This window comes from Agelaius tricolor, unplaced genomic scaffold, assembly GCF_023055355.1.
Source record: "Agelaius tricolor isolate 1412-34295 unplaced genomic scaffold, bAgeTri1.0.p SCAF_17, whole genome shotgun sequence".
Classification (NCBI taxonomy): domain Eukaryota; kingdom Metazoa; phylum Chordata; class Aves; order Passeriformes; family Icteridae; genus Agelaius; species Agelaius tricolor.
The window spans coordinates 19,499,674-19,512,239 of NW_027269277.1; the positions used below are offsets into that span (position 1 = coordinate 19,499,674).

Below are 12,566 nucleotides of genomic sequence, written 5' to 3' on the forward strand. Positions count from 1 at the left end.
GAAAAGGGGCTTCAAATGTCAGAAGCGAAGCCCAAGCACCAGCTGCCTTGGGCCACCATAATGCCTGAAATCCCTGCTCCACAATATCCCAGACACTCACATGCCCACTGGCCCCAAACTGTGCCACAGACCCCCATGGTGGCAACAGGGATTGTGTGCCAGCCCAGCTCCTCTTGGCCTCTTAAATAAATCTGGAGACTGGAGCTTGCCCAGGGGACTTGATGCTTGTGGTTACTGGGAATACTGGAGACAGCCAAAGAGCTCCCAGTAACCAGGGTCTCTGAGCCTCTGGGACAGACTCAGTCCTCTGCCATGGAATAAACAGTATGGCTCCACACTCACACCACCACAGAATCATGGAATAGTTTGGGCTGGAAGGGATCTTTAAAACGCACCCAATCCAATCCCCTGGCATGGTGGAGAACAAACCAGAAGTCAAGATTCAGTGTCATTAATTGAGATTTTGGGTCACAGAGCATAGAGGTATTCTTTGAGCAGGACTCTACTGTCGGCTTAGAGTAGGAAGATGAGTTTTTGCTGCTGGGACACCAGACAGGGCACTGGAGACCTATGTGGAGCAGGGCACTGCTGGCCAGACACTGTGTTGGGAAGGAGCAGCTGCCAAACCTCTGTGCCAGGGGCCAAAGCTTCTCAAGGATGCAGGCCTCCCTGGATACTGGGAAGCTCTCAAAGGAGGAGATGGTGGGCTGGGGGTCCGTGGCTCTCCACTGCAGGACCCCGAAAATTATCAGGAGCATGTCATCTGCAGCACAGCCAGCCACTGGGAACACCCTCAGTGCCATCTTCACTCCCACAGAGCACCACCCTCCCTCCACAGGGCCACCATCCACCACACAGCCACTGCCAGCACTCACCAAGTGCTCCAAGCCTTATCCATCCCACCAGGGAAGCTACCGAGCCTCAGCCACATGGAAAGTCCTCCCCGGAAAGTGCTGCTCAGCGCTCTGGGTCCCTACACCAGCTGTCAGCGGGCCCCAGAGCCCATCCCTCCTGTCCCAATCTGTGCCTCGTGGTATGCACGAGCCATTCCCTGACCACCATGGCACCTCAGGTCACCCTGAAACCTGCCCTGGCCTTTCCAGCCCCGCAAGGGAAGACAGAACCATCCAGGTGACAATCTTCTTGGGGAGAGATGGGAGCAACCGCCAAAGAGCTGCTCCAGCCACTCTTGCACACCTTGGAGCTCACCAAAAGCAGTTCATTTCCAGCTGTGGTTTGAGGTTCTTCCACTTTTTCCATTAAAGTAAGATGGAACTGGGTGTGGATGGTGCTCAACTGCTCAGGCGCCACAGTGGCTCTCTGGCACGGCTGCCAGTGGGCAGCTCTGGCCAACTTCACCCACCAGCATGGCCAGTGCTGCCATGGGGCACGGGCAGGCCTGGGCAGCCTAGTGACAGGCTTTCATTCCTGACACGTATGGGGACTCCTGGGGCCGGCAGTTACACTCCTGCTGCTCGGGGTAATCGATGAAATCTGGGGCAGGCAGCCCTGAGAGGATCATCAGGGATTTGTTCCAGATGGTGAAGGTGGGACACACTGGCAGGATGAATGAGACTTCAAAGGTGTGGAGGTGGAGAGAGTTGGCTGGGTCGTAGAAGGAGAGGGCGTTGTTGTCGTAGTCCAGGAGGACACCGAGGCGCTTCATCTGTGGGTGCACCTCCACCAGCATCTCCTTGTTGTTGTGCCGCACCACAAAGTTGTTGTTGCAGCGGGAGAAGACCCAAGAAGAGGAGTTCTTCCCAATCCACTCATTTTTGGGGGCTGACTTGTAAGCCACGCCAATAGCATACCTGCAGGAGAGGAGAAGCTGTGCTCAGCATCCTCCAGCCTCGGCCCAGCACCAAGCCCAGCCCTGATGGCTACAGCACCCTGTGCTTTCAGAGCCCACCTGCTGTAAAGGGGCACAGGGTGGGCATCTCTGGCAAAGGCTGGACCGGGAAAGCATCCCCCCCCCACACAGGTGGTGCCTTACCAGGTGGAGGATCCTACCACCACTTCCCAGTAGTGGCAGCCGCTGTCGATGAAGATGTTGCCGGCCACACCGTAGCAGCCTGTCCCACTGAACCGCTCTGGCGTGTGGCTCTTCTTCAAGGAGCTCTCGTCCTTCTCCATCTGCAGCCCGTCATTGGAGATCTTCAGCTTCTTGTGAGCCATCTTGGGGTCCAGCTTGAATGGCTGACCTGTAGGGAGGAGACACAAGGATTAGGATTTGTGTTATTAGCATCATGGTGCAGGAATCGGGCTTCTTCACATCACATGTTCTCAGCTTTGCATATTTAATGGTGGTTTGCTTGGATGTTTTCCCCAAAACCAGACCAGATCTGGGTGATGTCCCAGAGCTTCAACCAGACTCCTTTTTTGTTCATGATTTCCCTCTGAAAGTCGCCAGTCTATCCCTGAATTTGCAAACAAAACCCCAAGATGCTACAAAGAAGTAAATTGAGTTCAGGTGGGTTTTGCTGCTGTGGTTTCATGTGAGATGCAGTAAAGTGCACACAGGCACCAGACAGCATTTCCATAGGGATTCACCTGCTTCAGGACAAAGAAAATGACAGCTGCAGAGAACACCCCAAATTCTACCAATATCTTCAGCCTCATGTTTTGGTACGCAGCTTGGGGCATGACTAGCTGTGTCCTTCATGCTCTCATTTTTGGCTGCAGACACAGAGTCCCAGCAAGAAGAAACAATGACACCACCACATCAATGGGGTCCTGAGCCTGGGCTGGGGACCCCCAGAACAGCCTGAAAACCCTGGAAAGCCAGGAAACACACAAGGAGAACACCAGGACACCTGGGAATGTCTGCAAAGAGCTGCAACATCAGCAACCATTGTAGCTGCAGAGCGGAGCTCATCTGCGCTGTGCTCTGTAACCTGATGGTAGCTTGTGCTGGTTTTCCTTGGAGCCCAATTTGCTGAATAATTGAGTTGAGAAGCCTGAAAGTAAAACTGCAAATTGGGAGTGACCTGCCCCCTCCTTCTTTTGGCTGCTCTGATCTTTCTGCTGTATCTTTTCCTGGCAGTAATGCAAAGAGACAAGCTCTGAGGAAGTGAGGTATAAAAATACTTGGCTCCATCAGGACAGAGACACTCACAGCTCTGTTTCCGAAGGCAACCTCTTGCTAAGGTCAGTGTGAAGAAGTGGAGCCCAGCCCTTATCACTGGTTTCTGCTGGCATGTCCTGGAGCAAGTGCTTGAGGTGCATGCACTGGCAGTGAGTATGATGGGCAGTCTTGGAGGGGTCGGAGGGTATTTCAGAGAACACAGCCAGGCACCTGCTATCCTTCCCAAAATATCACTCTGGCACTGGGAAAAAATATAGACTTCACAGAGGTCATAACAGTCCCAACCTCAGCCCCCCAGCGTGGGAGCTGCCAAAGGAAGGGGGGTTCTGACTGTAGCCTTCACTCTCTGCTCCCCCACCACCAGCAGCCTCTGTGCCTCCCAGTCACTGTTCTCCAGCCCTGCCCTGCAGAGAGCCAAGGCTTGCAATGATTCCTCTCATCACTGATGATTCCTCTCATCATTAATGTTTCGTCTCATCATTAACATGTAGCTCCTGGGCCGGTCACTCAGATTACCTTTATCCCACAAATTCAGCTTGCTGGGATATTCCTGATAGCCTTTTGCTGTCATCCCTGCATGAGGCTCGGGAGTTGTGGGGAAGCAGCTGCCTTCAGGGCTGGACACAGCCGGCTGCACCCCTGGAGCATTTATCAGCTGGATTAGCCCTCCCTTCCCAGCAGAGCCAGAGTGAGCAGAGCAGAGCAGAGGAAATCCTGTCTGGCGCTGAGTGTGAGGGAGCAAAGAGGAGGCAGCCAGGAACATGGTCAAGGTCAGTGGAATGCAGGGATGGAGCCAGGCAGAGGGAGGTGTGTGCTGGAGCTCCATCCCCACCCTGCAGGACCCCAGACACCCACCCTGCTCCCCTGGACCTCCCAGGGCTCCTGCACCCATCACAGTGAGCAGGGGCTTAGGACACTCCTGTCACCCACCCAGAGGAACAGTGAGGACAGGCTGCCTGCTGCTTTACATAACAGCTACAGAAATAACTGGAATGAGATCCCCAGGAGCAGGAGACAACATTCAACACTCAGCCAAATCCAGGCCCAGCAGCCCAGCCCAGGGGGGGGTCAGTGCAGGGGTGCCACTGGTGCCCTGCAGCACAGCAGCTCCTCTGTGCCCCACTCCTCTGGCTGCAGAGAGGGTGGACAGCTGGTGACTGCGTTTGGCTGAAAATGTGTGGAGAGAAAGGAGGGATGGATATGAACTCTGCACCCAAGGATGCTGCAGGTACCCACCACATTCTGCCCAGAGAGCAAAGAAAGCAGCAGGGACACAGGAACACAAAGGCAGCTCTTCCTGCATTCTGTGCCTCCTCTCTGCCTGTAATGGCAGTGGCAGTGTCCCTACACCCACCAGCTATCTAAGATGCCCCATGTGGGGCACAGGACACCCACAGAGCAGAGCTGCCAGCACCATCCTATCCTCCCTGAAGACATCACCTTCAGCAGAGAAAGAAACAAAGATGCTGAGTCATCAAGTCATAGGAAAACCATAAATACATCTTAATTTTCAGATTCCCTCCTGGGAAGTTTTTGCAGGGATCATCCTGTCCTTAAAAACACCTGCACTAACATGATTCAGTCAGTAATAGGGACCTTGCCGCCCATTGCTCAGGCAGCAAACACCCTCCTGACATCTCACATGGGATGTGAAGGGAGCCATCCTGTAGCACATTAAGGTCTTGCCAAGATATGCAGAAATTAAGAAAAGCCAGAATTGCGAGGGAAAATAAGGCCAGGATGCAGTGGCCAAGGCAAGGGCTGGAAAACCCATTTCTCTGCATTTTATTTATGTCCAGAGCTGGGCCTGTCCCTGCATTCCAGCATTTTCAGCTACTTTTGGACACTTGCTCCTAAATAAGTCCTGCTCAGGCCCAGCCTCAGCAGAAGACGGTCTCTCTGTCACTACACCAAACATGTCCTCCCAAGCTGCTCTGTTCAGGAATGCAGATTTAGTGCCAGCACTGACAGCGCTGATGCTGCGGAAATCGATGTGTCCTGACACTGACCTTCTGGCCATGGAGAGATCTCTCCAGACATCCCTTCAGGAACAGAACAGGCTGTGAAATATGTTAATGGGCCGTTTCTGTGTTGAGCTGCTGACACTTCCACTGAGGTTTCAGTGGGAAAGCATGGGTGTGATATCCTCTGGATATTGTCCACTGCAAAAGGAGAAGCCCTGGTAGCAAATACCAGCAGGAGGAAAAGCCGGTGGGGGTATGCTGGGGCTGCAGCACCACTAGACACCCAAAGGAGCCCTTGTCACCTGAGGATGGCCACAGAAGGAGAAAAATCAATATATATGGCTAAATCAAACTTTCAGGAATTCAGAAGTTTCCACAAACACAGATGGCAAAGGAACACCAAACTGGTGGCAGAGAGGGATGTGCCCATCAATGCCACATGCCTCTCCTCCCCAACACCTGAGTGGGAAGCGAGGTCCTTGTGGAAGGGGCTTTAGCACCCCCACAATCACACATAACCTGTGCAGTGTCTCATGTGGGGCTGCTCCAGGTTTCAAACATGCAGAAGCTGCTGCAGACACATCCCTGCAGCAAGGGGGGCTCAACACCTGACAGGACTCTGACTGAACCCAGTCCATCCCCAAGCAGGAGCGCTCAGAGCTGTGCTGGCAGCTCGGTGACTGGCACTGGGCTAGATCAGAGAGACCAGACCCTGTCCTATGGGAGCTGCCACCACGGCCACCCGCCCTTGCTCCCAGCTTCCCAAGCCGCCCATCCCTCACTCCCAGAGCGAGTGCCTTTCAAAGCCAGGGAAGCACTGAGAAACAGCAGCTGCAGGAGGGATAAATTTTTAATGAACAGGCAGATTGGGATGAAGTTTGCTCTTCAGCAGCTCCCTCAGCTCCACTGCCTCAATGTTGTTTTATTCAGTTTAATGTCGCGCAAAGAAAAGCAGGAGGTAGAGGTGATAAATCATCATGAAAGCCTTGCTCAGGCAGAAGCAACTGTTGGGAGAGGGACAGATGGGAGGGCTGTGCTCACCAGGACCACAAAGAGACATGCAAGCACTGGGAAGGCACGAGCACAGGGCAGGCAGCCTGGAGAGACAACTTATTCCTCTCCCAACATCTCACACTGTCCCTCCCGCGTGACCCTTCAGGGCATGGGTGCCACTGCTTCTGCTGTCTTTCAATGGAAAAAGGTTTCCTACCACAAACCCTGGAGCTCTGTCTGTTACAGCACAGACAGGTCTAGCTCCACTGCTGTCAGAGCTCAGCTCTCCCTAAACACATTTAACCTTCCTTGGCATCCCCAGGGCACTGGAAAGAAAAATCTTCTGCTTTGTGTGTGGCTGCAAAGTCCCCATCCACCACCACGGAGACACTTTTCAATCTTATGGCTTTCCAAACCACAACCCTCTGCAAGCTAAGCCACACACAAGAACACAGTTGCTCTGTGCCCCTTGCATTGGCCCCAAAAAGCCCAGGAATGTAAAGCCACCAGAAGAGTGGACCATTATGACCTAAGACCCCAGGGATGGGTGCTGACTAGAGCAGAGGGCTGATGGGAGCCCCTGGCACCACATGGGGTATCAGGAGACCATCCCTGAGGTAGGGAAGGAACAGAAGCACCAAGGGAGATGGGCACTCCAGTGATTTAACAACACAGTGTTTCCATCCCGCTGCCAGCCACTGCCCGCTCACTGGGAACACCCAGCCATACCCCAGGCACCCCCGTGCCCTGGAAACTCTCCTCCCCCACCTGGCATGGCCAGCTGAGTGCCTGGGCACCTACTGTTGGTCTTGAGGCGGGCAGGCTCACTGTTCCTGCTGCCTGCCTGGTTGATGGCTTTCACCAGGAAGATGTAGCGGGTGCCACTCTGCAGCCCGTGCACTGTGTAGTGGTTCTGCTTGATGTTGGGGACGATCATCCAGCTGTCCATGGAGTTGTAGAGACCTGCAGTCAAGAGAGGGGCAGAGATTTATTCCCAGGGAAGGACAGAATACAAAGCTTTTGTACTGCTAATGCAGAGCTCATGACCATGTGTCCCTCGGAAGGATTTACCACCTGCCTGGGAGTTCAGAGTGGCAGGGAAATTTCCAGAGATGATAAATCCCAGCAACACAGAATCTCTTCCATTATCACACAAAGGCAGGACCAGGGCTGCAGCACTGGCATCTTGGGATGCTGCCATGGGAAGTGATGGGGAAAGGGTGCAGACAAAGGGAAATGCAGCCAGCAGCACCTTCCAGCCAGGGCAGCTGGCAGATGAAGCCGTTGGTGCCTGGGAGGGGGTGATGGCCACCATCCTCCCATCACCATCACTCCCATCACTCTGTCCCACAGGACAGCCTCCCTCCTGCTCAGTATGCAATTCCAGCAGCAGAAAGGGATGCATTTGCACCCAAATCAATGTGTTTGCAACTAAATCTTGCTCCTGCCCCGTCCGCAGTGCTCCAGTGTGGGAAGTAATAATCCATGGCTAAGGGAGGCTGATGCTTGGCTCCCTGAATAGACTGATCTGCAGAGTGGTTCAAAGAAAATGAGCTCCCAGTGAAGGGATCCAGACATTTGGAAACCATTCAGCAGGCTGAACTCTTTCTGGAAATGGGAAGGAATGAAGAATCCAAGACCACGGAGGTGCCAAATTGACTGCTGCAGTGATTTGCAGTGTCAGAGCTACAGGGCCTGGCATGTGTGGAAATGTAGTGCTGTACCTCAGGTGGGGTGGCACAGTGCTCCAGGAAAGGGGAAAAGCCTTACATAGTGCCACAGGGGTAGGGCTTTGAGCCAAAAGGAATAAGGAAGCGTGGAAGAAGTAGCTGGAGGCTTCCTAGATCTGGTGAGAGGTAAGGAGTGCATTGTGAATTTGGGGTGACTGGAGAGGGGGTTTCAACATGTGCAGGGCTGGGAGGCAGGAGCTGGGAATGCTCCATACCTTTTTTGCAATGGCTTCCAATTCATTTATCTTCAGTGGCTGGCTCAGCCGCAGGACAAGGGCAGGTTGCAGTCCCTGTCATCCTGAATTTGGTTTGGGATACACATGGGAATGGCCGAGGGGCACAGAGGAGTGTGATGTGAAGTAGAAAATAAAACAGATGTGATCCTGATTGCAGCCTGCACTGCTCCCGTTGGAGCGCACAGCTTCCAGCCCGGCCCGGTTGGTGTCACCTTCCTGCAGGAAGAACCAGCTGGGGATGCTCCATCAGGAAGAACAAGGTGGCTAAGATACGACAACGAAAAGGACTTGACTTCCAAGTAGGTTTCTTTTGCAAAACAACCTCAAAGAGCTTGGCCTTGAAGACTAACCTCCTCGCTCCTATCCTCGCCAAAGCTTTAAAAAATCCCTTTTATTGTAGCATTTATCCTCCACAAAAATGTCTGGCTCTTGCCAAACTCTTGGCTTTGATGGAAGTGTGAAGGGGATGGGTTCCGCAGGCCAGCTCTGCACACCTTGGAAAGGTATTTCCTCTCCTGGTCAGGGTCCCAGGCCCTGTTCAGTGTTCCAGTGTCTTTTCACATGAGTTCAGCCAGTGCTCACACAGTGCCATGACCCAAACTGTGCTATTGCGAGGGACAGTAAGTTATTCATTTTCTTCTCAGGGATTTAACTCATGTTTTCTTCACTCGTCCTACAAAGAGCAACCTGGAGGTTGCTGGCTGGCCAAGGAGGACACTTCTGACATGTGACCCTCTGGGCTCTACTCCAGCACTGCCCTCACTGTTCCTCACTCTCATGGTCTCCACAGCTCCTCCTTTCCCAATGCCTGTGCCCCACCTGCCAGAGGTGGGCAGGTGACTCATTCCCAAGTCCCTTGGTGTATGGGACTCCAAGCCACATGTGTCCAAAGTGGCATGTGGGAAAAGGTGAGAGTAGATCCTTCCCTGGCATCATCCCAGGCAAGGGCACAAGCTGCAGCAGAGGAAATCCTGAGTGGAAAAGGGCAAAATCCTCCTAACTGAGGGTGAGGAAGCACTGGATGCTCCATCCCTGAACAGTCCTTCCTCAAGGAGCAAGCCCTGAGCAACCTGTCAGCCCAAAGTGCACAGAGCTAGCACAGGGACCTTGAGACATCCCTCTCTACCAAAACCACATGGTGACACCAGCAAGTCCCCATCCTGTCCACAGCTGGAAGTGCAGGGGACATGGAGCTGGTGGCCATCCAAGAGCAGAGCCAGAGAGGTGGCTGAGCTCTCCAGGCTTCCAGAGGACAAAGTGCTGGAGACAACGTGCTCTACCTGGGAAGGAGAGGAGAGCCAAGCAGGGCGGGTCTGGCTGTGGCAGCACCAGCACACAACAGCCACCACGGAAAGGAAATGCATCATCTTGTTTTCCAAAACAAGGACAAAGGCTGGGCCAGGGCTGGGGAGGTGAGATCCAGCTTGGAAAGTCACAGGGAACTTTCTCTGTCAGCTTCCTGCACAGTTCAGAGTGCACTGAACAGCCTTCCGGAGCCGTGACACCGTGCTGCCGGTGCCAACGTCTTTCCAGCCAGTGGGACAGACCGACGGCAGCCCAAACACCCACTCTGAGGCACCTTGTCAGCACTTCTCACAATGGCAAGTGCTGCTAGGAAAACCAAGAATAAAACTTTCTCACAAGCCACAGACCATCAGTGATTCTGTCTTCAGTCCTCAAATCAAATCCCATTCCTGTGAGACAAATCTGTGGTGCTGTGGAAAAACAACTAGGTATGGCAGTAATTTTAATGACAAATTACCTGGAAATATGGCTCAGAGCTGTTCCAGAGGGTTTATAAACCACCATAGTTATCAGCCATGGAGCAGCCAGCGCTGCCCTGCGTACGATCCCAGGTATCCACGGATCTGGGAGCTGTGAGATGGACAGGAGCCTCCAATGTTCCTGATGATTCACCAAGTTGGGGCCGATGACACCAAGTGCAGATCAGAGCACTTCAGGGATGGCCCCCACAACATGAGGAGGTGGCTATTGCTCTGATCCACTAGGCCTTGGTAGATCCTTTGCTGCTCCTCCATAAATACCCAGCCTTTAAAACCACTGATGAAACTGAGAACCTTTTCCTTACAGAATCCCAGAATGCTCTGGGTTGGAAGGGACCTAAAAGCTCATCCAGTGACACCCCCTGCCATGGGCAGGGACACCCTCAACTATCCCAGGTTGCTCCAACCTGGCCTCAGACACTTCCAGGGATGGAGCAGCTGGAGATTGTGTGGGCAACATGGGACTCCTTGCTGAAGGGAAGTGTGGTGACTTACTGATGAAGTTGGCCTGGCCGGTGAAGATGGTGTACTGGAGCTCGTAGGAGCTGACACTGAACTCATCCTCTGACATCCAGTGCACGGTGATGGTGTCATGGGAGGCTGTGCAGAGCTCCTCACGGACTGACGGGGGGTTCGGTGCTGTGGGATGGCACAGACCACAGACTTTGGTCAGTTTGGGCTTTCCTTCCTTAAAAACCCAGGCCTTTTCCACTCATGTTAGGACTGAGATGGGCTTGTGGCAGTAGTACTATCAACACCAAAACCTCTCTCATTTAATCTGTCATTGTGTTTCGCACTGAACTGAACCTTTTAGTTTAACAAGGCATCCAGAGGTCAGAGCACAGGGTTTTCACTGCTGCTCCATCAGGTCTGACACCCCCACCCTGAAACAGGCTGAGAACCCACTTCCAAATCTACTTATTTCCCTGCCCTGGTTGTGGAGTAAGTATTTCATCCCATAACTGATCTGGACACGCTTGTGCTAATCTTTCACTGAAAGCTGATCTGCTTCATGATGATAAAATCGGATTTGGGTGAGTGAAGATGTCCTTGCCTCCCTTTCCTCATCCCTCCAGTGCTCCAGCACAGGCTGATCCAGCAGCCGTTGCTGCTCCCAGACCACTGAGGGCAGCAACCAGTCTGTGCTGGGGCATCAGGGCAGCCCTGAGGGGCCCACTGAAGTCCCACCCAGAAGGGTTCATAATTTAGAAGCAAGTGACCCAGAAAAAGGGCAGGAAAACAGAAATGTTAAAGCACAGAGTGCCATAGAAGTATAATAATTAGTTAATTCATCATTCCTCCCCTGTAATCCTTATGGACCCTCATATAATCCTTATCCTTCTTGCATCCTTATGGACATCAGCCTCCCCCACCAGGTCATGGAGACCATAATTTTTAAGCTTTCTGGTCTTTTCCATGGGTCCTCCAGGAACAGCAGGGTGAAACAGAGGGATGGGGACCTATCACTGTCCTGGGGACAGCACAGGCCCTGCTCTGCCACAGATGACCTGGTGCTTGTTACTGGTTAAGTCCTAAAATAGGTCTGCCAGCCCTTGGCGGAGCACAGGGCAGGGACTGAGGGGAAGATACAGAGTGGAGCACACCTGAGCACTCACCTGTTAGATAATCCAGCCCCTCCAGCAGCTTCTTCTCTCTGGAAAAATCTAAAGCAAAGTTTTCAAAGGCATCATTAAAATTGATATCTGGTATCAGGACTTGAGAGGATGCAGTTGCCATGGCGACCCTGGAAGGAAAGAGGGGACCATCAGTATGCAACAGGGTGCATGAGGGAGACACAGGGATGGAGACAGCCTCACTGTGCCTCACCTGCTATCAGGAAAACAGCTTGCACCTACAGACCACTGCCCCTACCCAGGAGGGTGGCCTAGCCTGGGGTTGCCTGAGAGTGGGAGGGCTCCACCCCTGGGGTTTACAGCTTTGACTGGCCCCTGAACTCCCTTTGGACTGGCATTTCCACCACTTTCCTACCCCAGGGAAGGGGGCTTGCTTCCACAGCATTGTTAGGACCTGCCATGCAGCCCAGTCCTGTGAGGGATGGGAACCTGATTACACAGTGGGAGGTAGCAGGGATGGCTGGGGATCTCCAGGGAAGTGACTGGAGGGGACTTGGGTCACCTCTGGGCAGGGACCTGCAATGGGGGCCACCTCCAGCAGCAATGTCCTGAGCCCAGCCCACCTCTCGGCCACGTTCCTGGCAGTCTGCAGGAACCGAGCGTGGTCGTTCTCCTTCAGGATGTGCTCGGCCTGGTTGATGAGGACTGTGGAGCGCTCCAGGCACTGCCGGCAGTTGGCAACCTGCTGGGCCAGCTTCCGCAGCTTCATCACCTGCCGAGAGCAGAGGGGACAGCGCGGCTCAGGAGCCTGAGAGGCACAGAGGGAAACCCTGAGCCAGCAGCTGATCATGGCGAGCAAGGAGCTGTGAAAGGGCACGGGAATGTCCCAATGGCTCTGGGGAGGGAGCTCAGCAAAGCACTTTCCACGTGAATTTTGCTGGGGGTGGGAAAGCCCCAGGGCACAGACTGTGCTTGCTCTGAGGGTCCCATATATGCTGGACCCTGGAGAACAATGCATCCTCCCTCCACTCCTCCCATGCAAATACCATGTCCCCTCATGCCAGCCCAAGGAGAGCAGGCTGCCATGAGACTCCTCTCAGTCATTCAGCACAAGGCAAGGGAACCTCAGGAATGGGGGAAGTGTTTACAGAGCTGATGGAAGAGATCACATTCACAAGTGCTGAACTGAACTGCTGGGTG

The 12,566-nt window shown here is 53.6% G+C and overlaps 1 protein-coding gene across 3 annotated transcripts in view; it reads right to left on the reverse strand.

The window, feature by feature from the left end:
* Window positions 1–240: 240 nt before the first annotated feature.
* MID2 (midline 2) overlaps window positions 241–12,566 on the reverse strand; it is a 60,317-nt gene continuing 47,991 nt past the window's right edge. For all 3 annotated transcript variants that reach the window (XM_071442865.1, XM_071442867.1, XM_071442866.1), the window contains exons 5-10: window positions 11,990–12,138; window positions 11,409–11,536; window positions 10,288–10,431; window positions 6,844–7,005; window positions 1,994–2,201; window positions 241–1,811 (exon numbers count right to left, since the gene is read on the reverse strand). In XM_071442865.1, the coding sequence (XP_071298966.1) occupies window positions 1,409–1,811; window positions 1,994–2,201; window positions 6,844–7,005; window positions 10,288–10,431; window positions 11,409–11,536; window positions 11,990–12,138 (1,194 nt within the window). In that variant the 3' untranslated portion in view covers window positions 241–1,408. The remainder of the gene's footprint in view (window positions 1,812–1,993; window positions 2,202–6,843; window positions 7,006–10,287; window positions 10,432–11,408; window positions 11,537–11,989; window positions 12,139–12,566) is intronic.